Genomic DNA, 27,208 nt, shown 5'->3' with positions numbered 1-27,208 from the left:
CGGTTCCGAGTTACAACGTTTCGACTTGAGACACAGTTTTCAGGAACCAATTGTGTCATAAGTCTGAGGACTGCCTGTACAGAGCTATCTTTTGACTGGAATTTTTTTCAAGTATTATGGGACAGTCATTTTCAAATTATGTTTTCAACACCTTTAACCAAACTTTTACTTTATTTTGTTTTTTTTTTAAAAAAGGAAGCCAAATTTAGCCTCATATTTAAGACCAGCACACTAAAGAAATGCACGGTCCTGAGAAAACTTAAGAAGCATAAATATATTAGTATGAAATAAAAATAAGGGGGAAAAGTTACTAAAAACCCCTTGGATGTTGACTAAACATCAGGAACTTTATTCTTTAGAAAACACGACTGTTAATTTGCTGATCGTGGCATTTCCAGAAGGGCTTGCACAAGCCTTTGTGGTACAATGCTACTTACGAAATTGTTAATCACTAGAGGTTTCCATATACTAAGAAAAAAAGAGTAAAATAGAAATCTTATCTCAAGGAAAGTTTTGAAGGCAATTCAGCATGTTCTCTTCCTTGTATCATTAGTAAGTATTACAAAATAGTAGTTTTCTTGCAATATGTTGTTCATCTCCCTACGCCTCCCCCCGCCATGTCAGTAATTCTGCCAAAAAGGACATACATCATTTGGTCAGATTGTTTTTCATGAGTAGCTTCACCTTTATTCTTAGAGTCTTCTCTCTGCTGGTATGTCACATATCTCTATTATCTAAACCTGGAAGTGCGTATTGTTGCTGGACTGCCAAGGGAAAGGAAGTTCCCCCCAAAAGTTGTCATATACCTTTTGAAGCATTACATACATGGTGGGAAAAGGTGGAGGCCAGGGAAGAAATTTATTTTCAATTAAGTTAAGGTTGGGTAGGGAATGGTGGAGAAGCTTGGTACACTGCGGCTGAAAGTTTGAGTACACGTGCCTGCTTTGAATACTTTAGGAAGTATGTTAGGACTAGATGGCAATGAAATCTCTGACCCCAAGTCTTTATTTTCTTCTGGAAATGTGAAGGCATCCACACAGCACAGCACTGGGTTAGGAAGACCCTGCTCGCTGAAGCTGGAATCACGTCCCAAGAAAGTCTCCATTGTTTTACGCACCCAAAATGCAGAACGAGTACAACAGAGACAGCTTCCAAAGGTGCAAATCAACCTTATCTTCTTTGAGTCCTAGGCCTAAAAGGGATTCTTCAGCCATTTATTAATTAGTTTACTGTTGCTTATAAATAACATGGCTGGGGGCAGGAGTAGGGGAGACGAACAACATATTGCAAAAAAACTACTATTACTATGCTTATAAATAAGGCTTAGTAGTTTAATAGTTTACTGACTGGTAACTTACATTTGGCGACTTGTTGCTTACATAAAGAGTCAAATCTTCGTCTCCCGTCTCTATGCCATTCTCTCACCATTCACCCTTTTACACACATTCATGCAGACCCTATGATGACAGGCTGAGAGCCATGGGGCTCTTTAGCCTGGAAAAGCACAGGCTCAGGGGTGATCTGATGGCCACCTATAAGTTTATCAGGGGTGACCACCAGTATCTGGGGGAACGTTTGTTCACCAGAGCACCCCAAGGGATGACGAGGACGAATGGTCACAAACTACTACAAGACCGTTTCAGGCTGGACATAAGGAAGAATTTCTTTACTGTCCGAGCCCCCAAGGTCTGGAACAGCCTGCCACCGGAGGTGGTTCAAGCACCTACATTGAACACCTTCAAGAGCAAACTGGATGCTCATCTTGCTGGGATCCTATGACCCCAGCTGACTTCCTGCCCTTTGGGCAGGGGGCTGGACTCGATGATCTTCCGAGGTCCCTTCCAGCCCTAATGTCTATGAAATCTATGAAATACATAAAGGCTATGCAGGGTTCATTCACTTATGTCAAGCAGGATACAAAATGGAGTTTTCAAGTTGCTTACAGGACAAGACTAAGGTGGTTACATTTCACTACTATTATACTTTATGTTAACATCAGCGACATTAGTTCAGTTCATGCTTCAAGGGGTATCGGGCAGAATGGTCCTGGAGAAACAGGACCCTGGGAAGCTCCCTGAGTGGCACCAGGGGAGTGAAGGTGAGTCCAGTAAGGGCAGGAGACAGTCTTCACTTACCTGCAGGGTGCTTGTGGTGCAGAGGCAGCGATGGCGGTGGAAGAGCGGTAGGCGCAGCAGCAGTGCCGCTTTGTGAGCTCCTGCTTGCTGCACATTGGTGGGTGCACCAGGGCTGATGTCATATCCAGGCATCCTGCAGTTGTGATCAGGAGAGACAGGGAAGCATGGAGGCAGCATGCCTAGCCCCGTGGCGATGATATCTTGGCTGGTGCCACGCAGGTGGGTAAAGAAACAAGCTTCACAGACCGGAGGCTTGGAGGGGCCTTCGGCACCAGAGGCAGCAGGGACCACAAAGCCTAGGAGAGTTCAATGCAGCCTGGCAGGAGCAAAGCCCGTGAGCTGCTCCTCTCTGTGCTTGGCTCCACTGGACAGTGGAGAGAGCTACATGAGAGCCTAAATGAGTAAATGACCCAGCCCAGCCCCTGGCTTGTTTACTTTTCATTCCATCCAGGAAGAGCACGCAGCAACTGCTACAGCGTCCTTAGCCTGACGAAGGGTTTTTGAACCCGAAAGCTTGCTTAATAACTATTCTCCAACCATTTGGGTTGGTCTAATAAAAGATATCAAATTCACCCAAGGAACCTTGTCTGCCTAAATGACCCAAAGGCATTCAGGCACCTGGAGCCAGTCCTTTGATTTGTATATGAGTTGATTTGAGATTATACTGACTCTTTAGTTGTGGAAAGAATTGACTTGCCCCTCAGCAGGAGGACTTAATGAATGGCAGGACAGCGTGATTGGACTGCCTAATTTGTCTAGAAATCAATTTAGAGCCATATGGACTATTTACTTATTGCAAGAATTAATTTATTCAGTAGCAGAAAGACTTAATGAATTGTTGCTAGTTTGGATTGCATTGATTAATCTGTGTAAAATTTGATTGAAATTTATTGGATCTACTTATCCATGGAAAGAATTAATCTGCCTGCCAACTAAAGGACTTAATGAATTACAGGGAAGTTAAGATCTGGTTGGTATGTGGAAGGGGTGAAAGGGGAGGAGGAGCCCCAAATGTCATCTGCACATACAGCTTATGTGGACTCCCACGTATGACCAAGGACCCTCCCTCTAACTCTTCCCTCCCAGCTGTTCCTCAGTGACTAGCTAGCAATACTACAATGAAATCACTGCTGAGCCCATGTTATTGTAAACAAGCTCAGATGGGAAATCTCACACAAGATTACAGGCAAAGGTTTTATGGTCTTTGTTTCTGCACCTCACACCTTAAAGTGACAATGGACAAACAAACATCACAAAAGCCCAGACAAGAATCTAGTCTACAAAAATAAGCAAGCACTTCTAAGCTAAGCTGTGAGACGCATAGCAAAGTAATTCTGCTTGTTTGTTTTAAACCCACCTCCTGCTAATTTTAGTGTTCCCATCTCCTTCTAGTATTCTGAGACTTGATGAATAACAGCTCCCTATTCACTCTGCTCAGCCCTTTGCAACTTCTAAAGAGACTTCCATCATACCCCCTGTTGGCTTCTCCTTTCCAAATTGGAGACTTGTAGCCATTTTAGACTCTCCTGATATGGCAACTGCTCCGTACCCCTTATCACCTTGGTTGCCCATCTCTGTATTTTTTCTAATTCTACTGTACTTCATACTTTTTCACAGGTGGAGACCAGAACTGAATACAGCATTCATAACGCGGTGATACTATGGATTTGTATAGTGGCAAGATGACATTTTCCATCTCTGCATCCAACTTCAAGATTAACACAATCACATGAGGAAAGCAAATGTAGAGACTTACTCATCTCTGCAGATCAACACCTTGGTTTGCAAAATATTGCAAAGAAGAGAGTTCCCAAATAATCACCTGTAAAGTGATTTTAACAGGACATAAATCTCCCTCACTGTTTATTCTTTCCATGCAAAGCACAGCAGATATTGTTAATTCTAATTTAATGTCCTTAATTAAAAAAACTCCAAAACATTTCAATAGTGAGTTATACTAATTTCACCTGTAGAATATGGTTAAGGCTGCCCTATATCAGATCTTGATTTCTTTTTCACAAGGACAGGTTTCTCTGGCACACAATAGCCTATTATGAATCCTATGGTTGTTATCTTGTTTTCCATTCATTTCTCTAGGTCAGCGATAGCAGCAGTTTAACTTACATGGACTAACACCACTGAATATTGTTCTGCAGCATAGAAAAGACGTGATCAATGACAATGTGGATCACAACTCTGAATTCTAGAACAGCCACACGTAGGCTAGTTTATCCATCGGTCTACCAGGAAAAGCAGATCTACTGTGTGTGTGGGGAAGGAACCTTTACGGTGTCTATAGGCCCCCAGAAAAGCCCCATAGCATTGGGTTGCCAGACACACAGAAAACTGCATAAAATCACAGAATCATAAAACCACAATATTTCCATAGAACAATAATGAACTTATTTACAAACTGCTTTTATTACAGCCACCTTTAGGGCTAGGAGCTCTGCTGATACTCGACAATGAGATGGCAAGAACCAAACTATAAATGGGGCTTGCATGGTTTACAGATGCTTAGTTCTGCAAGGTAGACCTGGGGGTTATAGACCCTGGAGCAGCCCAAACAGCAAGGATATCCTAGAGCCACAGTTCTTGCAAGAATGGGCTACCTAGCCATCTGCCAGGCAAGTACTTACCATCTAGGTTTGGTTTGAAGTCCATTAAAACAGAAAAGTATCTACAGAACATTTGGGTTTTGACAGATCAGCATTTTCTAACAGACCATGGTTTTGTTTGGAAAATTTCTCATCAGCTCTAGTCAGGAATTGTACTCAATTCACATTTTCTATTTGGCCTCTCCTAAAGCTGAAGATCAGTTTTATCTCCAACTGTCCATCTGCATCTGGATCTGCCGAGTGTAGTCAGATGAGGAAGTACTTATTTCCACTTCTAAGCTAAAAGGAAAACCACAACATATCTATCCAGTCACATCTATTCAGAGACACTTTTAAGACAAATCAGAGATGGGTCAATACTCTATTTCTTCGACATGTTTTTTCATAAAGTAGCCACTTCTCATTATTTCTTCAAATCAGCTCATTTTTCTGCTGTTGAAAATGGGGTATTGACAAAAATACACCTGTTACTCTTGTTCTTAAGGCAAAGACAATAGAGGGCTCTAAGAAAGGAATCTAACTGAAAGCAATGAGGATTTGGACATGCATGCAGAATGGTGCTAAATAAATATAACTGGAGGAAACATAAGAGGATACTGAGGCCCCTGAAGAGTTTGCAGAATTGTTTGTCATTGGCCATGAGATACTGGCCTGCAAGGAAACAGCCTCGTGTTTAGAACGCAGCCTGAGTGTGCAGGGCTGGCAGCCAAGAGGAAAACCACCTTTTTTTTACTGCTGCGAGTCGTGTCTTTGAAAAAAATTAAGTGTCTCCTGGAGATGTGATCCATTTGGAAATCCATGCTGTCACTGAAAACTTCTGTTTCAACAAAACCAGAATTTTATTGGCAGAGTACAAAAATGGAAAGAAAACAATAAAGAAAGCACATCTTAACATGAAGACGTCTTAGGGATATTAGTCCAGGTTCTCCGAAGTGCTTAATTCTCACAATGCGGAGCAAAGCCCATGGGGTGGAATGCTTGATTCTCTGCTCTATTTCTGGCTCAGGAGCAAGTTGCACAGCCTGAATTAAAAGCTGTCCTTCAAAATGATGGTGACCCCTCTCAGCTTGTCACCCACTGATTTCATTAAGTGCAACCTCTATCTTGTCATCCAAGTGATCTAGAGAAATGCTGAGTAGTATTTCAGTATTTGAGGAACCTCAAGGAAACATCCGTAGAGCTTGAGATGGACAATGGAAAATCCCTCTTTGAGGCTGGTTGTTTTCAGCTGGTAGTATGCCTTTCTTGCAGTGGTCTCACCGAAACCATATTCCCCCAATTCCTTACAATAGTGTCATGTAGGAACAGTGAACAAAGCCTTTCTAGCATCAAGATAGATCACATTTCCTGCTTCCCCTTTATACATTTTATCCTGTACCTTTCATGTTCAGAAATTGACTTTTTTACTAGTTAGTTCTACTATAATAATTTGTTCCACATATCAGACTAAACAGACTGAGCTACAATTCCCTGAGTCCTCCATTCTCAACCTTTTAAACAAAGCATCTGCCTTGTTCTTCTTCAGTAATCTGGGACCTCCCATGAGCAGCATGATAACTGCTAGTTAACTGCTAATGGTTCTGAGATGTTTTAGTTGGTTCCTTTAGTACTAGAGGGGAGCAGTATGTTCATGCTCCATGGTTTAGATGATTTTTATAAACAGGGAAGGCACATTCTCAGCAGGTGTCAACTGGCCTTGCTCCATTGACAGAGCTCTGTTAACATGCATAACCTGAAGATCTGGCTCAGTGTCATCTGGATGGACAATGTGGATGTATTTAGAGCACAAATATTTTATCTGACAATTCATTTCACATAATTATTCCACATTTGTATCATCTTCCCAGCCTACCTGTAAATCTATTGACTTGTTTTTCATCTGCCACATATTGTATGTTGAACAGTTTTTCCTGAGAACACCAACTTTTCTCCATTTCACAGACTAAATTAGGGGAAGCAATTTTCCTTTTCCAAAGGGCAGATGCTGCAGAACTAGATGCCAGGCTTCTTTCTACCTGGATAATCATATTATGCTGATAGGAAGCATATGCAATATCAAATCACACATTTTCAAAATACTGCTTAAGATAAAAATTAAACTCTTGAGTGTTTTTAGAGGTCTTCCTGCTGAAATAGGTTTTGTTCAAAATTTCCATCCAAATCCAGATCAGAGGTATCCTTCTGCTCTCGGGAAAGTTCTAGGACCATCTGCAACAAACAAGAACGAAGAGTCTCTAGTTATTTCTCAGAGCCAATAACAAGTATATATAATAATGATGATTATTTTGGTACAGGCAATGTCTGGGCTCGCAAGCGTCCAAAAGAAGAACCTCATTCAAAACCAGGCTCTCTACTCATCCAGATTCACACTTCACACAAGCAACATCCAATTGCCCTCTGATTCAGTTCACTAGGGCTAGACATAATTCAAACCGGGTCTTTGTAGATGCAGGGTCTACCCAGAGGCCACTTGCCCTACTACACTGGTCTGCAACATGGGAGTGAAGGGGAAGTGAATCCAGGAACGTGAAGGGGCATTTTCCATCCTTTTACCTTGACATATAACTATAGAGGATACACTGTGCTCTGAGCCTGATTAATGCAATGAATATTGTTCTTTTATCTAAATCTAATAAGTACATGCTGTTGCCTTCAGTGTTCCCTCCAAATTTCTGCAATTTGGGAAAATTGTGCATGCATGTTCCTTTATCACACACACAAAATCCTGTGCGTAAGTTCAAAATTACATACCTGTGCCAAAGTGTTCAAGGAGAAGGTGTATTCCTCAAAGCCGATGGATCTTTTGGCTGTGGAGACATGAAAAAAAATGGTTAAAAATATTCTCGAGTCATATAAATCCTTGCATAAGTGACCCTTTTCTTCTATGAATAATTTAATTCCTACCTCTCTCCATCTTACAGAAAGCCTGGGACAGTGGCAGGGCATCTTCCATTGGTACCTTGTAGACCAACAAAGAAGAAAACCTAGAAGAAACAAAAAATGAATCTGTCAGTCTGTGTCTATCAAGAATCAACACCTGGGGGCTGAAATGGAAGGGCACTTCATTGCCTGGCCAGGTGATGGGCCAGATATCATGACAATCTCCAGTCAGCTAGTCCTCCAGAGATGGGGACCCATCCATCTCTTCCAAAATACAGGCTCTTTATTGAGCTGGGACATTGGTTGTGGTCTGCTCTAGTGAGAATACAACTAGGATATAATGAATCACTTCACAAAGAGCCAGCCATGAATCACTGAAACCTAGAGCAGGTTTGGCAGTTACCGCTCCTGGCGAGCTGCTTGTGGGAAGATCCTCAGAATCTCTGTGTGGACTTGATCAGCTTGCCCAGAGTCCTTCAATTTAATTTCCAGTAGGTAACTTTTACCAAACTTGCTTTTCAGGTACTGAATGGAGCCAATGCACCTGTCAAGACAAGGAAGCAGCACAATGTGACACACAGAGTAGCAGACAAAAAAAAAAAGCTTTAATTCATGGCACACCATCCTCTTTAAAGAAGTAAGTTAAAGTAATCGATTTGCTTTCAAACACCTATCAGTTCTCTAAGGAACATGCATTTGCTGATCTTGCTATGATATGACCTACTGGATCCAACCAGACACCAAAATGGCCACTCTGTCACACACTGCCTCTGCCTCCTCCATGCAGTGGGTTGTCAGAATGGCTCCTTGCTCCTTGCTCTTCAGTGCACTACGAATCACCTTCCTGAAAACAAAGAGGAAAAAGATACGTCACAGGAACAGCCAAATAAGGTTTCCAATGCATTTTCCGCTCAAAACGTTAACCTCCTTATATTATGAACTATATCAGGACACTTTGAAATAATGATTGAAAACCCCATTTATGGCCAAAATCCATTTGTGGATTGTCCTGAATTAAGATCTGCTATAGTGCTGAGCAGGTGATGGAGACCTGTAATTAATACTGTTTTCTGGACCTGCTTTAGCTGAGATGTAGGTCTCCTTGTCAGCACGAAGACTGTTACTGCAGTCTTTTGATTCTACTTCCATCATTCCTTTCCTAGAAAAGAACTGTAAGTCACACTTGGCATATGCGAGGTTGACCTCCTATCATCTTGACTTTTACATGTGGAGGAATTTTATGAATGCTTTAAAAATACCAAAACAGATTTTTTTTTTTTCAGTGAAGTTTAGATTTTAACACTTTTAGTGTATTTAAGCCTTCAGCTCCTTTCCCTTGGTTATTTGATTCTTCTGTGGGATTTTGTCAGGGCAACAGCAGGTCAAGATATTTATCTGAATAACTCCTGAAAAAGTTGGGACAAAGTTGTTTGTTTCTAAAAAGCAACCTGAAAGTATGGGGTCAAGTTATATGCAGGATCAACTTATAACGAAAATGATACTGAAGTTTGTTTCAGGTCTTACAACTTCAAATTAAACAACCATTCAAGCAGGATAAACCAGTTCAGAAGAGGATAGGCACAAAAACCAAAACTATGCTCCTTGTCCTCAACAGAAACTAAGTCCCAGCTGACTGTTTTTGTAGATGATGAACGGCTGGGATGGGAACTTCCCCAGAATTGTCAATGAACCTAAAACTATGTAGAAAGCTCTGTGCCCCTGCATCTTGAACTGGAGAGTCAGAGAGAAGGCAGAAAGCATCTATATCGTGACCCAACCTTCTTGCACAACAGCTGTGGAGGAGTTGGTCTGAATCAGCAGTGTGCTCATCTGCTTTGTTGCCTAATATGTTCTTGTACTGAAGCAACCTGGTGATAAACTTCAAAGCTTATAGGATGGCAGGCATCTTGGTACAAACTCAAGACAGAACTGGAGAACTTCCAAGTGAAATGCCTGAGTTCCTTTCACCTTCATCTGAAGAGTCTCATGTGAGGGCAAACAACTGTGAGAAAGCTGGATCATCTCTGGCTCTGGCTCAACACACCAAAATATGGGTTACAAGAAGATTTGCATGCTGACATACATAAAAATAAGTTCCTAAATCCATATTGATGTACTGTCAATAAAGTGTCCTGATTTTCCAAAACACTTAGAGATCACCCAGTCACAGTGACTTGAAAATCAGAACACTTCCTTAGGTGCCCAAATGTGGACATAGAAACCTAACCTATATAACCCAGTCTTTACACTCAGTACTTCTGCACTGTGCAGATTTAGTTCTTATGCCAAATTCATACTAACCATTAGCACAGGCATTACTCACCACACTTGACTTTGTCCCCTTGGGTCCATTCCAGCTGATGGCTCATCCAAGAGCACAAATGTTGGATTACCCAGGAGGCTGAGTGCTACACACAGCTAAAATGGGAGAAAGACATCAAATCAAGTTCTGGGTTTTTTTGTTATGACCAGGCAACTGTTCAGAAACCAGTGCTAGTGCGCCTGGCCCAATGCATCTTGGAAAATGAAATATTTCTTTTAATTCTAATGGGAACTCTGAAATCTCTGTATTGGCAACAAACCAAAATATATCAACTTTCTATAGAATAAAGGTTGGATTTCCTTGTCTCTGCCCTATGCCAACACCCACCCATGTCTATTATATCTGCTTGTGTGTGCACTCCCTCATATACAAGTGCATACATACACACACACACACACACACCAGTGTAAAGTTGCAGTCAGCAACTTCACACTGCCCATATGATGCAGCATTTTGTCCTACGATAGCTGAACAACGGACATAATCTGTTTTGAAGTCATAAGGAAAGGTCAACTGTCTGTCCAAGCTGGCATGGCTGAGACACCAACATCTGTGGCCATCAATAGACATCAATAGCCATCAATAGAGAAGTATGTAGCCAGCATCACGTCCATCAGTCTTTGACTTCACAGTCAATCCAGGTGACCTTCTGTATAAAACCAGTGGCTTAACCTCATATGTCCAGAGGTCTGGTTGGATGCTCTGGACGCTGCCACTATGCCCCAACCCCAATGACGAGATGAAGCACAAATTAATGCCCAAATTCCTCATCTCATGGAAAACAATGGGAATCTCATCCATGCAACTAAAAAGAAAATGAGGCTGTTTTAAACAATATCATTGTTACAATGATCACCAAACAAAAATCCTTATTGTGTCCTAAACACAATTCACCAGCTGCTGCCTTAATAGGGACACCCGCAGAGAGTTTACCTTGTCCACATTACAAAGCAAAAATTGCTTTGAAACTATGACAGTCACATGCCACACATAGTTATGTTCATTCAAATGTTCAAGGTTAACTCCACTGACTGGAGTGAAGCTTCCCCAGGTGTAAGACTTGCCTAATTAAGAGAATAACTTGGCCCAAGATCTAACACAAAAGCAGCAGAACACACCTTCCTTGTTATCCAAGCAGGTAATTCCCCGGCTGCTTTTTTAAAATACTTCTGAAGTTCCAGAGCCTTCAGTATTCTGCAGGGGGAAAAGAAGTAAAATGTACATTTGGTTTCTAGACACCTAAATGGTGTCAACTTCTATGAGACTGGCAGCCAGGTGGAAAGAGTCGGCTTCTTCTTCTGGGCTTGTTAACTAGGTACCATGGGAAAATTCACACCCAGGGAAGGACACTGTGGTTCTCAAAAGAGAAGACAATTTTAACTTTTCAGCAGGTAGCTCCTGCCAGCATTTTTTTTTAAAGGATGAATCTGGATAAGGAAAGTCCTTTCAAGCTGGCAGTCCCTGGCAGCACAGAAACTTTTTCCTAATAAAATTGACTACTACAAATAATCATGTTGTAACCCACGAGTGGCCAATCTGCAGCATGAGGGTCACTAAAACATAGGGAGCTTCTATGTGAGGCATGTACCAGATCAGAGAGGGGGCAGAGAGCAGAAAGCAAATCAGGCAAGGGAAGGAGATCAGAGTGGCACTTGAGGAGGGCATGAGGATTGGTGTCATGCCTGATAAAAAGGTTGCTCCCCACTGTAATAAGTCTGAACTCAGCATAAGTGAGCAAGTTTGTGTGGGCAAAGCCAAGAGAGAAGCCTGCTCTCCAAAAGTTCTATAAAAACTTGCTTCCTTTGTTTGCGAGGGATCTAGCTGAGGGACTGTAATCCCTTGCTCTCTGTGCCCTATCATGCGGAGATACAAAACACTACCAAAAACAGTTTCTATCCATACCGAAAGATGGTGACAGCAGCATCTTCTTTCCTCAGCCCTTTCACTGCTGCATAAACCTCCAGATGCTCCTGCACGGTCAGGGTTGGCCAAAGAGGGTTCTCTTGAGGGCAGTAGCTTAGGAAGCCAGGGGCACTGGCTTCCAGTTGAGATTCAGCTGCACCCTTCCCCTTGGCCAGTACCTGCACAAACAATCAGATATTCTGTCCTTGCAGTAGTGGAGGCAGGATTGTGCAAAGGGTTGGGTGGAGGAAGAGTAAAGTCAGCACAGTGAGTTCACTGTACATGTGCCGGCTGGTTGAGACAGAGCTATTGGCTACATATGGGGGTGCAGTTGCTCTGCTGCACCCCCTACCCCAGATCCACACCCGTGTTCTTGAATAATCATTTGCAAAGGTACAAGGGTAGAGTTGAAATGAGAGGTAGGTCACATGGGGTTTGAGAAAGGAAGATTATTGAACAGAGGCCTAATCCCACAAGCTTGCTTACATGAGCACTCTCACTAGATCACTGAGTAAGGGTTCAACCCTAGCACAGGCTTTCCTTTTTTCTGCTATGTTACTGCTTTACAGGGAAAGCAGCTGTAGATAGCCCCTGTAATGGTACTTACTGTGGCACAAGAATTAAAAAATGCACAAGAAGCGACACATAACTATTTCCAGGTTTAGCGGAAATTGGAGATGGGCTCTTTTAATTGCTGCTTACTTGCATCGTTTAAAAGAAAATTAACATGATGCCTGGGTGGGATGTATGCTTTCAGTTCTAGATTTGGCTTTGTATGATTCACAGAAATAAAGTTAAAATATTTTGTTACCTTACTACAAGAAAAAAAATCATATATTAATTACATTCATGGTTATTTTTTCATCCTTTTGCACAATGTGCTATGCTACAAGTTGGATCTCAAATATCACTTTGTTTTACTCTATTTACGGATTAGGAGTAATCACCAGGTTTTCCATTCACCCAGTTCTTTAGACTCCATCCCATTCCTCCACCCACCTGCCCAGCACTCAGTGTGGTCTCTCCAGTGATCATATTTATGGTTGTGCTTTTTCCAGCTCCACTGGGTCCCAGCAGTCCAAATATCTCTCCTAGATAAACACATACAGATTTTCAGTTAGACTTAGTTTTCCAAACAGTAGCAGACACAGTCATCATTACAGTAAAAGGGAACAAGAAAACTCTTATACTTCGAACCTTTTTTCACACAAAACGAGATGTTTTTAACACAAACTTTCTTCTTATTCTTAAAAACAGAACCGGCTTTCTTGACTTCATATTCCTTGCGTAGATTATTGACAATGATCAATGGTTTCTGGGATGAGAGTTGGGAGAAGAATAAATTCTCTTATACAAGACTATACAGTTGTTCTTTTTGTTAATATAGTTGTTAATAGGCCTGTGCGAAGCAGCTAGTATTCACTTCGGATTTGGCCAATTCGGGGGACAGCAATTCGATTTGATTGAATTTGATTTGGAGATTTGGCCGCTGCCAAATCAGCCGAATCGCTGAATCAGACAGGCCTCACCCCCGCCTGCTCAACCAGGCCCCCCGCCATGGCTACCCCACCCAGCCCAGCTCTTTTAAAAAACAAACAACCCCCCCCCAACTCACTGGTTCCTGCCAGGCCGGGGGTGGGGGGTAGGGGGGTGGAGGTGGGGGGCTGTTTGTGATCCCCGCTGCCCCCCGCTGCCCTGCACTGCAGGCTGGGCACTGGCCACACATTCAATTAAAGGCATGTAAGGAACCAGCCACAAAGTTATTACACCTATTTTGTGTGATAACTTTGTGACTTATTTCTTGCTTTATCGTGCCATTAACTGAATGAACATGTGGCCAGGTCAATACTTGGTTTGTCTTAAGTATAATGTTTTTCAGGGGCCTCAGAATCCTATTCCAGTGATTACTCATTTTAAGTTGTCTCAGAATAAAAGTTCTGTTTAAAACCTGAATTTTCATTTCTAATTCTATTTGATTTTTTTGTTTCTATTTAGAAAGTCAATTTCGACTCACAGGAATAGGGGGAAAAAAGAGAAGAAATAACTGGACTTCCTATTGATGTTGATATTATTTTACCTGGGTGTATCTCTGCACTACTCACACGTACATGTTGGTAAACACACGGACAAAAAAGAACAAGAGCTAGTTTTACCTCCCCCTCATGCTGAGAAGCTATTGCATGCCTAATCTTTGCCCTTTCCATTTGAACATCTTCATCCTCCTCTTCTGGCTCTTCAGGATTCTGATAGCAAGGCTCTTTCCTTGGGGAGATTCTGTGGATCAAAAATAGCAAAATATCAAACATCAAACTTAGCAGTGACAGTTTATGCTAGCTCTGCCCTACTGCATGTAGAATGCCTGTAAATAAGCCCGGTACAGACCCCGGCTCTTTCCTGTGCCCCAATTTCTGAAATATAACAGAGTAAGGTACTTTTTCCCTAGTCCTTTGACTCATTCACTGCCGATTCTTTGCACTATATGAAGCAGTGTTGCTTTAGAATAAAGTTATATCAAGTTATCAAAGAATATATCCTGAAAGACATACAGGCTTCTTTTCCTAACTTTTGAATGCTTAGCCTTTGCAAACTTAACACCAAGTTATTAATAATATTTTTAAATGTATTAAATAAATAAATACAACTGGGGGTGGGGGGGTGGTAGAACTGGAGCAGGGTATGGTGACTTCATGGGTAACCAGATGGAACTAATGGATGGATTACTGGCTGGGTTAGAAGCCAAACCGTTTGAATCCACATCATAGACCACCACCCTGAGAGCTAATGAGGAACTTCGCAGAGGACGAGTAGGTTATTCTCTGGAGCTGGTGGTACCAATTACCCCTAGAACTTTAACATTTTTAAGCATTCAAACGATTTTTTTTTGTATTACTGGTTTCTAATGCCTCATTTTAACTGAATCTTTTGATTACAGTGTTCTCCTAGAGTGTGACAAATAAAAGGTTTCTATTCCCATAGTATTTTGATATAGTTTTTTATATGTAATATGGATACGGTTTTATGACTTTTTTTTAAAGAAAGGGCATTACATGTTGTGAAAAGTTGACATTCTTGTGACAATTTGCTTTCACATGCGTTCTCACAAACCTAAAAACTGGATCCCCTCTCAGAACTGCTCTTCCATATTTCATTTCCAAATATCGAAGCAGGAAAATGAAAGCCACACAGTGGATGTAAGGCTGAAAGAAACAAAGAATTCAGTACCTGGCATATCTGTTTCTCATCTAATCTATCTCACTTACAACACTGTTTTAAATAATCCAAGGAAAATTCAATGAAAAGTGTCCAGCTTTCCAATTTCAATATTAATTCTGAGAATATTATTCTGGGTTGTATAGGTAAGCTACTAGGGCTATTGCCTTCACATCATCTAACCCAGCACAGAGCAGATCAAAACAACATGGTGATAAAATGCCAGTAGCCAGTGATATCTTGTCTATCCCAGCATGCCTTTCCTTCTTATCACTAGTGCCAACATGGTGGTAGAAACAGTTCAAGCTGGGTGATGAAAAGTGTAGCATAGGGAAATAAACATCTAGCTCCCAGGATCTTAAAATTCAAACTAATTCTGAGGCCTACAAAACTCTGCTGTACCTTACAGAATTTAACACTGCATACTACATCCACACACTTGTTAAATATTGCATAAAACCGCACATTCTAACAAAAAACTGAGAAATCACTTTCAGTTCATAAAGACAAGTGTGCAGAGTAAGGATTGGCCTTCATGTGTGATCTGTGGCTCATTTTGTTCTCCCCCTCCTCTTTCAAACAAGCAGTGTTATTTCTGAGCAGCAGAGTGAAAGATCTGAAGCTTCTTAACCAAATTCCACTGGCATTTAAGTGCTACGGAGCTTGATGCACTATTTGTTTGCAAACACCCTGAATATTGAGGGAACGATCGTCCGGCATCAACTTTGTTGGGCTGGCCACGTCATCCGGATGTCTGACTAATTACAGACTCGCAAAGCAATTTTTATTCTCCCAACTCATCCAAGCACAAAAAGCACTTCAGGGATGTCCTCAAGGCCAATTTAACAAAATGCAACACCGATATCAGCTCGTGGGAAACTTTCGCTCAGAACCACCCCAAATGGAGGAAGAGTCTGCTGCAGGGATCTCAGTACTTTGAAACCTCATGACAGCAACAGGACATGGAAAAGTGGGAGTGGCAGAAACAGAGTACCACGGAGCAAATAAAAAATCCAGCGCCACCCCCACATATGGAAACACACATCTGAGCTGCAGTAGAACCTGTTGAGGCCTATCCAGGATCATCAGCCATCCTTGGACACACAGATAAGACAATCACGGAAGACAATCATCCTCAACAGCATGAGATTGCCAAAGAAGACTATTTGTCCTATTTTCTCTTTACTGTAGACCTCAGCAGTCTCTGTATAGGTGGCAAACAAGCCCCTAGATTCACAGACTAAACCCAACATTAAGCCACACTGGACAATACCACCACTTTGTATGCTGGATTTTGTCACAGTATCTAGAATTTGCTATCTGGAAATATTCTACAAATGTAAGTTATATTCAGTCCATTTGGATACATGCCCTTTACAAAATAAACTAATTTCCAAATTGTTTCTTACTGCAAAGATGGATACGAATAGTTCACTCCTGCTATTGTCCACAGATCGATAAGAGTCGAAAATCTGTTGGAGGAAAAGATGCACTGAGTGGAAAACCTGTAGTTCTTCAGTATAGCATGAACAAGTGTTGGGAATTGAAGATAAATGAGAAAATATTTCAGAAATGTCAAAGAATAAATACATATACTTGAATTTTGGTGTCCAAATATTATTCAGGAGACAGTCAGACTCCTGAATACATGCACCAAACTTTTCCTTTCAGGACTAATGGGTTTTTGGGAGCCCAGAGCAGAAACATCTCTTTGACTGCTCTGCTCCTGCAAGTCCAAGATCCTTCTCCTCACCTCTTGTGAGGAGAAGATGAGAAAGCCTTCTACAGGGAGTTGAGCTCCTCAGTCACCTGGACACCTTTGAAACTCCCCCCACTCAAAGAACCATAATAAATCTTTGCAATGTATCATTTTCAATTACTGGAATTATTTAATACTAGGAAACCATTCCCTCTCTGCCTAAAATACTTGGCCAATTATACATGTAGTATCTTGCTGATCTAACACAGCCACTTACCTCGGGAGCAGTAATTATAAAGCCTATTAATGGATACATAGGAATGAAAAAGAAGAAGAAGAAGTTGAAAATTCGGATACTAAAAGTATACTTCAGGATTTCGCTGAATGTTAAGGCAGCTGTAGTTACCTAGAACAAAGCAAGAAAATTGTTTACGCTACAGAAAGTCACCTTCCTCCTTTGCATCTAAAACTGTGTAAATCTATAACTTGTATCAGCAGACACCACTTACAAAACCTAATTACAACACGGGACCACGGGAAGCATCTGAAGAATAAGAGTGAGGAGGTTGCGCTGGTAGGAAATAAGGAACACTTCTGTCACTCCACTGCATTGGCAGTGCTGGCACCACTCTTTTTACCTCAATATTTAGTTCATCAAAAGCACCAGCCCCAAGCATTCAAACAGCATCTTAAATATACAGCAATTTAAAAGAATTAGATTCTGTTTTTTGAATTGCTCAGGAGGGTGGAATGGTTTTAATGGTTACTTTAATCATTACTTAAACCAGTGAGCAGGGAACCTGGATTTACAACAATTTTAATCCTGTTTTGTAGTCAATATAATTGTTTTTCCCCCTACTTATCTTCAAATGAATATTACCATTACTGTGAAAGGATTCAACCAGAATGTCTCAGACCCTTGAAGATTTAAAGCAAGAATGCTAAAGCAAACCATACAAAACAACCATCCCCCCCCGAAAATGTTTTAAATAACTTTTACAGCTAAGTTAGCATTTCCCTGTGGGGCATAACACAACTGGAGAACAAATACAACTGCAGGCTTCTTGAAAGGCAAGCATGTTCAGGCAACACCCCGTCTCCTAGTCCTTGCTCTTGGGAGGCTGGTGTTGCTGCTGTTGCTTTTAGATTTGGATTTACATACTTGACAACAAAAACAGATTTTCTGACTTTCATAAAACGAGTGTCATTTTCTTCTTCCTGAAGCTGCACAGAGTGTTTTCACTTCTATCCCATCATCTCAGCCCCCCCGCCCCACACACACACACACACACACACACACACACACACACAGAATGAAGCACAGTTTTACAAACAACACAGAACGGTCAACATTTGCTTACCGCGATGAGGGCACAAGACAAAAATAGAGTGCTGCATCCCTTGCAAAATATGAAGGCAATTAAATACAGAAACAGGACCATAGAAACTCCATAGCCAATACAGCATGCGATCTATAAAGAGAAAGAATTTTATTAGGGGTTCTTTTAAGTGACTTTTTCATTTACAGATGGAGTTGGACACAATGCATGTTTCTATTTGCTATGTCACGCAAGCTGTGTCTGCTTCTTTCCTACACCTGAGGAAAGTCACTGTGTCCAAACGTCAGTCTAATATCTCTCCCAACTATACAGTTGGTCCAGTAAAAGATATCATCAAAAAATCCTTGCCATTAGGGAGAAGTGCACTGATGCGAACAAATGAAAAGCTAACAGATAGGAGCCTGCTTCAGTTTAAAACGGCATACGGAAATGCTTTGAGAAAAACAGATCAAAGACCAACCATTTAAGTGTAAAGTACTTTGTACATGTTGCTAAAATTTCTTGCCAGTATCTCCATTTTACAGGCAGGGAAGAGAAAAAGACGTAGTGCAAATCTCACAAAGATTCAGCTATCATTAAATATATACCAGTGACAGGCAGATTTACCAGCTTTTTGAAGGGGATAAGATAAACCCGCTCCTACATTCTGAGTTTCTCTAATTTTCAAAAAGACGCATTCTTTTCAGGGACCAAAATCATCTAATTTACCAGAGAGAATACGAGAGAAACATCCCAAGTACGTGCGCTGCTCATTGCAAAATACATCCCAAACATGGAGATGACAAGAATCCAGGCCAAGGCAATGTCCACCAGTGCCTGTCCACACCAGTAAGCTGAAGGGAAGAGCCCAGAGATACGCAGCTGAGACCGAGCTTTTCTCTAGGAATGCATGACAAGAGGAAAAGTGACATTAAGGAGGTTTTTTTTTAAACAGTCACTCCCATTGCTGACTGGGTGCTTAGAAGCAGCTCAGGGTATAACACAACTATCATGTTGCTTATCCTGCTTATTCTGCTACATTCAAAGTACTTTTCATTTTGATTCTCTGCATTGCCTCTCCTTGCTCCTTCCCTCTGTCCATGTGTATCTGCTTCTCGTTCTCTGTTAATTTTTTGCTGGTTTTAGTCTCTTCCTTTTCCCATCTCTCTGCAGCTTGTCCGAATAAGAACTGAAATATCATGCACTGAGAAATATCACACTCTCTGAAAGACTGATTTTCATTTCTGTTAGCTTTTATTAGCTGAGATATAAATGGGTTAAGAAGTTACCAGGCTTCCTGCTTTGGTAAGTGTTTATTAAAACAAATGCAGAGATAGGAATTCTTGAAGCTAAACTGAATGGGCCTCCTGTGTCTAGAAGGACTACAGACCAAATGGATACATCCAGAAATCACCTGACCAAATGAAACTCTCCCTCAGTGAATTTCTCATACATCCTCACTCAGCCATCCCTTTTTTCCTTCTCTCTCAACATCAGTTTACTGTAAAGATATTTACAGCTAACTTAAAGTATTCACCAGAAACAGTGACTCTCAAACTGGTGCCTCGAGATCCTTCCAAGGGCGACACCTTGCACTGTTAGGTGCAAGGTAAAGTCAGAGATTTCAGATTGTTTTTAACACAGTGAATTCCTTGTGATCTTTGACTTCTTTGCAACAGAAAAATTGCTATACTATTTTTTTTGTAGTAAAAAAAGAATGAAAACAAAGAGCTGACATTTTTCAAGGAGTGCCTTATGTCTAAAAGGATTGAGAACCACTGGTCTAGTCCTGTGCCTACAAACTGTATTTTCTTCTTTCTACATAAAGTCTTGTACCATGCAAAGATTTTACCTTGTAATCCTGAATGTGATTCATTGTAAATTGAGGAAAGAAGCCAGGCAGTAAAAGCAGCATATAGGTAAGTAAGAAATTAACAAAATAGTCCCAGAATCCGTCATGTATCTGGAAAATAAATGATAAAACATTTGAAACAAAATGTCAGTATTGTAGATATTGAGATATTCTTCGTGGCTGGGTTTGTAGCATACTAGATATACACAAGCTGTTTTTCTTGCAGGCCTAAACACAGGAGCATCAGACAGAAAGGGACCCCCTGGGTGCAGTCTCCTCTATGTCAGGCACCCTCATCTCGTTGTAAAATTCTGTTTTGCCTAAGTCTACCAAAACTATAAGTAAAATGAGGTTGGTACTGGGTTTGAGCAGTCCAAAAGCCTTATCAGAAATGGAAAGTCATCCAGGGCGGAGATGTTTTTACCTAGGAGGAATTCATTGTTGGCTGCAACAGGGAGGCTCTGACATCATAAAACCCTAGCAAGGGGAATGCTGATGATGTAGTCGAAAATATGATCCTGGTATAAGAAATGCTAAGTTACGTGACTAAATGCCAGAGCCCTTAAATAAAATTGTATATTTATGTCACCACTGGAGAAGTACAGCCTAGTACTGACAGTCCAATACGTGACATCCCAAATACATTTGAGGGGAATTATCTGCAGACCACCAGGAGATGCCACTAGAAAATCCCAGGCTTGGGGGCCAACTGCTCTCTAACACAGTCATACTACAACCATATTGATTGAATCTGGGTCTGGACCATTGCAGAAGAGAACCATAAGCAAAGACTGCTGCAGTTACCCTCAGGGTCTATTTATGGACAGGCTGATGCATGCGAGTGCAATCCTTCAATCAGCAACCACAGACACCAAATAAAAGAACTGCATTTCTTTATTTTTGGAAGAGAAATAAACAATTCTGCTCCCTTTTCTTGGAGTTGCCACTGTCCTCCTCCCAACTAGCTGGGAAATCTCAACGTCTTCTCAGAGCTACCTACTAAACCCCACATCCTCTTACTATAGGACTGCAGAACTATGCCAGGAAAAAGCCACCCACCCAGACACCTAGTGCAGTATCGTAGCTCTGTCTTATTGCACAGTCTCTCGGGAGAGAGATGCCCTTGCCTCCAAAGTATGATAAAAGAAAATACAATTTTATGTTAAATTAGCGAACTAGAATTTTTTGCAACTTGGGCACGTCAATATTCCCAACATCCCTTATCAGGCTGAGGCTTAAGTCTACATTGTCTCCATTCCCAACCCTTTCTTGAGTGGTGCAGGGGGGAAAGGGGAAGACTTCCCTTCTCACTACACTTCCAAGAAAGCAAGAAGCTCTCATACCTTCTGTTTGTACCTGCAACCTTACATGTTGCCACCACGCTCACTGCCTACAAGGCCCAGTGGTTACATGGGCACTTGCCAAGAAGAGAAATGGTGCAAGGATTTATGAGGAAGAGCCAATGAACTTCCAGGGCAGATCTCTTCCCAGACTATGATAAAAGGGACTAATTTCAGCAGGTAAGGGTTGCAGGGCATTTTGATCTCTAAGGTCAGCAGGGCCAGCTTGCCTGAAGCCAACAGTGCTGGTTCTCCGTACACCAAAAATGAATGAGGACCTATATATATTTGCAAAATAAAAAACAAAACTGCTTCCGATTCAAAACCTGCATATGTATCGAGCCATTAGCTAATTCTTTTAAGACAATATGTACTTGAAGCATTTCTGACAGGGAAGTTAGGACACTTACCTTAAAAAATGGACTATTCCAGACTTGAATGTGCCCAGTAAAATTTGAAGCTCCCAGCAGCGCATTGCTAATGATGTTCATAAGCACAGGATAGCAGTTGATTACTTCCAAGTGGCACAGAATGGTAAAGTTGTAGCTCTTAAGGAAAGCAAGACAAGATGATTTTTCCAAGGAGTTTGTTCATTTTTCTTTTCACAGTATAAAACAAGTGTATTATTCAACATCATGTGGGTTAGATCATATACTTGCAATATGCTCAGAGCAAGGACCAGAAAGCTGTTGTACCACCCCAGAAAGATGACCCTCAGGGTCTATCTACAATCAGCAGAGTTTCTTGCTAGTTGTGACAGATGTGGCTTGACAGAATTCAGATCATCCCTTTCTCCAGCACCCCACCACCAATAGACTTTATTTTCCCAGCATCACTGTCTCTGTACTAGGGCTTTTGCTGACACTGTTGAGACTCTGAGATGGGGAAGCCATCAGTTATATAGACTGCATATATCAAGGTCAATTAGAGTTTGGGGAAAGGCAGTGATCAGGGGACAGCAGGGCAGACCCTACAATGAGAGGCTACGGGACCTGAACCTGTTCAGCCTTCACAAGAGAAGGCTGAGGGAGGACCTGGTGACGGTCTATAAACTCACTAGGGGGGACCAGAAGGGGTTGGGGGAGACCTTGATTCCACTAGCACCCCCCGGGATAACAAGGAATAACGGCCACAAGTTGTTGGAGTGTAGGTTTAGATTAGACATCCGTAGGAACTACTTCACAGTCAGGGCGGCTAGGATCTGGAACCAACTTCCAAGCGAAGTGGTGCTGGCTCCTACCCTGGGGGTCTTCAAGAAGAGGCTCGATGCCTACCTGGCTGGGGTCACTTGAGCCCAGTTTTCTTCCTGCCCAGGCAGGGGGTCAGACCTGAAGATCTGCACAGTCCCTTCTGACCCTACTTCTATGATTCTATGAATTTGCAGTTTTTCAAACCTCCTAAATTATCTCTTCTTAGAGTTTGCAAATAGCTGACAACTCTTGAGTTAAAATCTACCCTCTTGATCTCAACAATGCTTCAAGGCAGAGAGGACATTTCAATACCTATTGCTGGCGCAGCCTACATTCCTCAGTGCACTTGTACAGATCTGTCCTAACCTGTCTGCTTTTGTAAGGGGCTGGCACAAGGGTGGTGAAGAGCCTGTTGCCCTCAAATGTGCTGGAAACCTGGCATGGGTTACCAGCACAGTGGAGTGAAGGGGCAATTTTTGTGCCATGACATGCAGCCACCCATTCATCTGAAACACCTCTGAATGAAGTTCCTCAGGATCTGCACTAGCACACTGGTTATTTATCAAGGGAAATTATTACCTGGTTGTCACGGGAAACCTTTATGGCTCCATTGTGCATTAACCTCTCCATTTTATTTTCCTTGCTGGTTATATCCAGTGCTATATTCTGCTTCTCCAAATTGAGGATGAAGTCGTCAATGGTGGAGCCTGAGAGGGAAGTGAAAACAGAAATCATGACACTGGAAGTCATTCCTCAATAAGAGCCACCTACAGTTGGTTTTCTATGTTGACAAAGAAAATTTTGACTGCCCCAATACACACTGCCTTCAAAAAACACAACACACAGCGATGCTTCTTATTCATTCTTAAAAGGAATATAAGCATCCTGCAATGCTTTCAAGTCATGCTGTCCCTCTGCTCATCCCCTTTAGAATCTGTCATTGCTCCAATACTCTTGCCTTCCTCTCCTTTTATGTTGAATTTTCTTGTAAAGAAAAGAAACGTATGGATGTGTGTGGGGGGGGGGGAGGACATACAGAAGAGCAGGGATGTAGCTGGGTGCCTGGGGCACAGGGGCAGTGGCAACTTCTGATTATGTGGCTGCCGGCAGCTGCCACTTCCTTCTTCCCCACCACCCACCGAAGTCAGCAGCTTGGGCAGTTGCCCCATTGGCCCTGCCTTAGTTACACCACTGGAGATGCACATCAGACTCATGGTTCTGTTTTTTATTCACCTGTTTCATTAAGGATCAAAAGACTTGTGTAGTCCTTGTTTTCCTTGTCAGCCTTCATTCCAAGAGGACGAAAATATAAAGCAGAAGACATCTCCCAAGACTTGTGAAGAAACCAGATGCCAATCAGGAGGAATTCCAAAATCAAAGGTAACAGAAGAATTGTATATAGCAGTAATCTAAAGCAACAAACAGTTTTAAGTGCGTTTAGACAGATATTTTGCCCATTTTTACCAACAGACAGAGCTAGGGGAGTTGCATGATAACAATCTTAATATCAAGAGTACCTAATACTTATAATTAAAATGATTCCCACAACTTTGTTTTCAGAAGCTCTAAAAACAGGCCTTTAAAATTTATCAGGAAGAAAGTCCCCAGGGCCAGAGAAGTGCCTTTCTTTAACCCGTGAAACATCATGTGCTTGAGTTCCTTAGGATGCATTTTTCTGAGACAGTTGTTGGCAGCCTATGCCATGAGATGCTCACCTAATACTGGTCCACATCATAGGCAACTGCACAGGCAAACCTGAAAGCTTCTTCCTGGGTGGGTGAGGTGGGGTGGACAGGGTTGTGGGAAATTACCCCTTCTCTAGCTCCAACATGTGGGTCCCCCCCCCTTCTGCAGATACTGTGAAGGTAAAAACCTTCCAGTGAGGCACAGGGAAGAAGGTCTTAGAGAGAGAGAGAGAGAAAAACTCTCATGGCTCAGTCTCTCATCTCCTCCTCTGATGGGGAAGGAACATCCCAAATGCCCTGGGGGGAGGTTATATTATTAGTTTAGTAGAAAATATCGAATTGTATTAAACTGACATCAAATGAAATGTTTCCAAAAAGGGAAACATTTCATTTGATTTCCGCTTAATAAATATCTATAGCTATTTAGAGACAGACAGAGAGAGACTGTTGCATATTGGTTTTCTTCAAGGTAAGGTTTTCCTAAACAGCTGAGGGTCAGCTTTCAAGGCCAGGAATATCTCCAATCAAATACCTGCTCTGCAAGAAATGCTCAATTATGATTCCTTTATTTTGAATGATGAGAGACAGTACACATGGAGAGCTGTACATGGAATGTCCTCTCACAGACCGATTTCACATGAACAAGTCACAAATACTTTGGGACTTACATGGACTTGAAGGTTTTGCTTGCTTTCTTCAGCCTTAAGAGGCGAAGTCTTGCCATGGCACAGACTTGCTGTCTCCAGAGAGCCATGCCGGTTACAGTCGTCCTTTGAAAGTCTGAGAGTGACAGATTTTGTTCCACTCCATCCACAGAAAAGGGCTCTTTTTCCTCTTCTGCCTGCTCCTCACCGAGGATGCCATCACCTAACAAGGAACTAGTGCCTAGTTAAACCAATGACAAGACTTTTCTTCTACAGATAGTAAAACCAGAAGCCCTAGCAAGAAGTCAGTGCAAAAAAGTATCAACCATTAAACAGTGCTAAACAGCACATGAAACATCCCTGCTTCTTTCAACAATGGAAGAGACCTCATTTGAGAAGTGCTCTTGAGGAAACCTTGAATATAACAGAAACAACAAGACAATGAACACACAAAAAATCCTTCTCCCTTGAACACTTCTGTACCCATTTACTCTGCCCATATCCTGCTCTACAGGCTGCCCATCTTCTTCCCTTCTTGCCAGATTTATATTATTCCAAGCCTGGTATAATAAATGACACCTGAAGAATAACATATATTTTATTTTCTTAGTGCTATTAGATCCAGCTAACTTTTAAGCACAGTGTGCTCTTCTCCAGTGAAAAATAACAACAAACTAACATATTTCATGAACTGTTTCCTACAATCTTCCGTTCTGTGAATGGTGGGAGATGTTGGTGGTTTCATATGTGGAAGAGCTCAGTTAAAAAAAAAAAAAATTAAGGAGAATGCTACAAACTGAATTACAGAAGAAGGAATAGGATTGAAAAGGGGAAAAAGTTGGCTTCTATGTTAATGTATCTTCTGAAATAGTTGCATATAAGACCTCCAGCCTAAAACCTGAGACAGTGGTTAGCTTCCTATTGACAACTAGTAAAGAACAGGGAGAAGAGTCACTTGGAGCAGATTGGGAACTCCAGTTGTACTGAAACCTAATACATGAAGGACCTCCCTGCTAGCAAAGATCGGCGAGTCAGAGAAAATGATCAGCAGGCCAGTCCTCCGAGGCATGGTTGAAAATGGTATGATCAGGCCCACTATTCTACCTTCAGCAATTGCCTCTTCTCCCTCCAGTTTCAGGAAAACGTCTTCCAGACTTGTCATGGTAACTCCATAATTGATAATCCCTTGGTCAGAGTGATTGTCTAGGCCACAGAACAGATCTGTATGATGGAAGGAACATGCATACTTTGAACTTATAAGAAAACAATGCATCTTGGCCAAATCCTTACCTTAGAGACACAGATCTAGATCCAGAGTAATTCCCAGTACATACTTGTGCCCCAAGAACAAAATTCACGGATGACAAAAAATTATGGGGTAAAATACACACACTAGTGGAAAGGGATCGAATTCAGATGGACCTGGACAGGTTGGAAAAGTGGACAGAAAAGAATAGAAGGCAGTTTAACAAAGACAAGTGCAAAGTGCTGCATCTAGGGAGAAGGAATCACCAACACACCTATAGGCTAGGGGATGATCTTCTCAGCAGCACAGTGGCAGAAAGGGATCTCGGAGTCAGAGTTGACTTTAAGATGAATATGAGCCATCAATGTGACAAAGTAATCAGTAAAGCTAACCTCACACAATCATGCATTAGCAGGTGCATCAGAGCAGGTCCAGAGAGGTGATGCTTCTCCTCTATGTGGTATTGGTCAGGCCACAATTAGAGTACTGCGTCCAATTCTGGGCGCCGCACTTCAAGGGGGATGTGGATAACCTCGAGAGGGTCCAGAGGAGGGCCACTCGTATGGTTAGGAGCTTGTAGGTAAGCACTAGGAGGAAAGACTGAGGGACCTAGATCTCTTTAGCCTCCACAAGAGAAGGCTGAGAAGGGATCTTATGGCCATTTACAAGTTCATCAGGGTGGGGAGGGCAGCAACAAATTGGAGATGTTGTTTACCAGGGCACCCCTTTGAATAACCAGGAACAATGGCCACAAATTGACAGACACCAGATTTAGATTGGACATTAGGAAAAACTTCTTTATGGGAAGGGTTGCCAGAATCTGGAATGGGCTTCCAAGGGAGGTAGTGCTCTCCCCTACCTTGGGGGTCTTCAAGAGGAGACTGGACAAGCAACCTGGCTGGGGTCATCTGACCCCAGCGTTCTTTCCTGCCCAGGGCAGGGGATCAGACTCGATGATCTGTTGAGGTCCCTTCCAACCCTAACAACTGTGAAACTATGAAAATTATACCCCATTTCCTAGTCATAGGGCAACCACTTAAACAGCACTTTAACAGAAATTTCCAGATTTATCTTTTTAGCTCATTTTTTATAATGTTTTATTTAAAGTAAACTTCCAGTAGAATGCTGGAAGCTGGTCAACTTACCACCCATATTAAACATTTAA

At 41.9% G+C, this 27,208-nt stretch overlaps 1 protein-coding gene across 3 annotated transcripts in view; it reads right to left on the bottom strand.

Annotated features, from left to right (window-relative positions):
- Positions 1 to 4,536: 4,536 nt before the first annotated feature.
- LOC102569487 (ABC-type organic anion transporter ABCA8) overlaps positions 4,537 to 27,208 on the bottom strand; it is a 46,276-nt gene continuing 23,604 nt past the window's right edge. For 2 of the 3 annotated variants that reach the window (XM_059732019.1, XM_019494256.2), the window contains exons 19-40: positions 25,902 to 26,018; positions 24,822 to 25,038; positions 23,702 to 23,877; positions 23,048 to 23,175; positions 21,689 to 21,826; positions 19,939 to 20,049; positions 18,816 to 18,986; positions 18,129 to 18,239; positions 17,045 to 17,173; positions 16,478 to 16,540; positions 14,964 to 15,055; positions 14,012 to 14,132; positions 13,056 to 13,173; positions 12,858 to 12,949; positions 11,859 to 12,037; positions 11,075 to 11,150; positions 9,957 to 10,051; positions 8,358 to 8,477; positions 8,037 to 8,177; positions 7,658 to 7,737; positions 7,505 to 7,560; positions 4,537 to 6,961 (exon numbers count right to left, since the gene is read on the bottom strand). In XM_059732019.1, coding sequence (XP_059588002.1) covers positions 6,866 to 6,961; positions 7,505 to 7,560; positions 7,658 to 7,737; positions 8,037 to 8,177; positions 8,358 to 8,477; positions 9,957 to 10,051; positions 11,075 to 11,150; positions 11,859 to 12,037; positions 12,858 to 12,949; positions 13,056 to 13,173; positions 14,012 to 14,132; positions 14,964 to 15,055; positions 16,478 to 16,540; positions 17,045 to 17,173; positions 18,129 to 18,239; positions 18,816 to 18,986; positions 19,939 to 20,049; positions 21,689 to 21,826; positions 23,048 to 23,175; positions 23,702 to 23,877; positions 24,822 to 25,038; positions 25,902 to 26,018 — 2,627 coding nt within the window. In that variant the 3' untranslated portion in view covers positions 4,537 to 6,865. The remainder of the gene's footprint in view (positions 6,962 to 7,504; positions 7,561 to 7,657; positions 7,738 to 8,036; positions 8,178 to 8,357; positions 8,478 to 9,956; positions 10,052 to 11,074; positions 11,151 to 11,858; positions 12,038 to 12,857; positions 12,950 to 13,055; positions 13,174 to 14,011; positions 14,133 to 14,963; positions 15,056 to 16,477; positions 16,541 to 17,044; positions 17,174 to 18,128; positions 18,240 to 18,815; positions 18,987 to 19,938; positions 20,050 to 21,688; positions 21,827 to 23,047; positions 23,176 to 23,701; positions 23,878 to 24,821; positions 25,039 to 25,901; positions 26,019 to 27,208) is intronic. The other variant, XM_059732020.1, reaches the window with a different exon arrangement.

The sequence above is a fragment of the Alligator mississippiensis genome, chromosome 8, assembly GCF_030867095.1.
Source record: "Alligator mississippiensis isolate rAllMis1 chromosome 8, rAllMis1, whole genome shotgun sequence".
NCBI lineage: Eukaryota > Metazoa > Chordata > Crocodylia > Alligatoridae > Alligator > Alligator mississippiensis.
The sequence above is the reverse complement of the archived record's forward strand: the minus strand, read 5'-3'. Positions and strand labels throughout refer to the sequence as shown.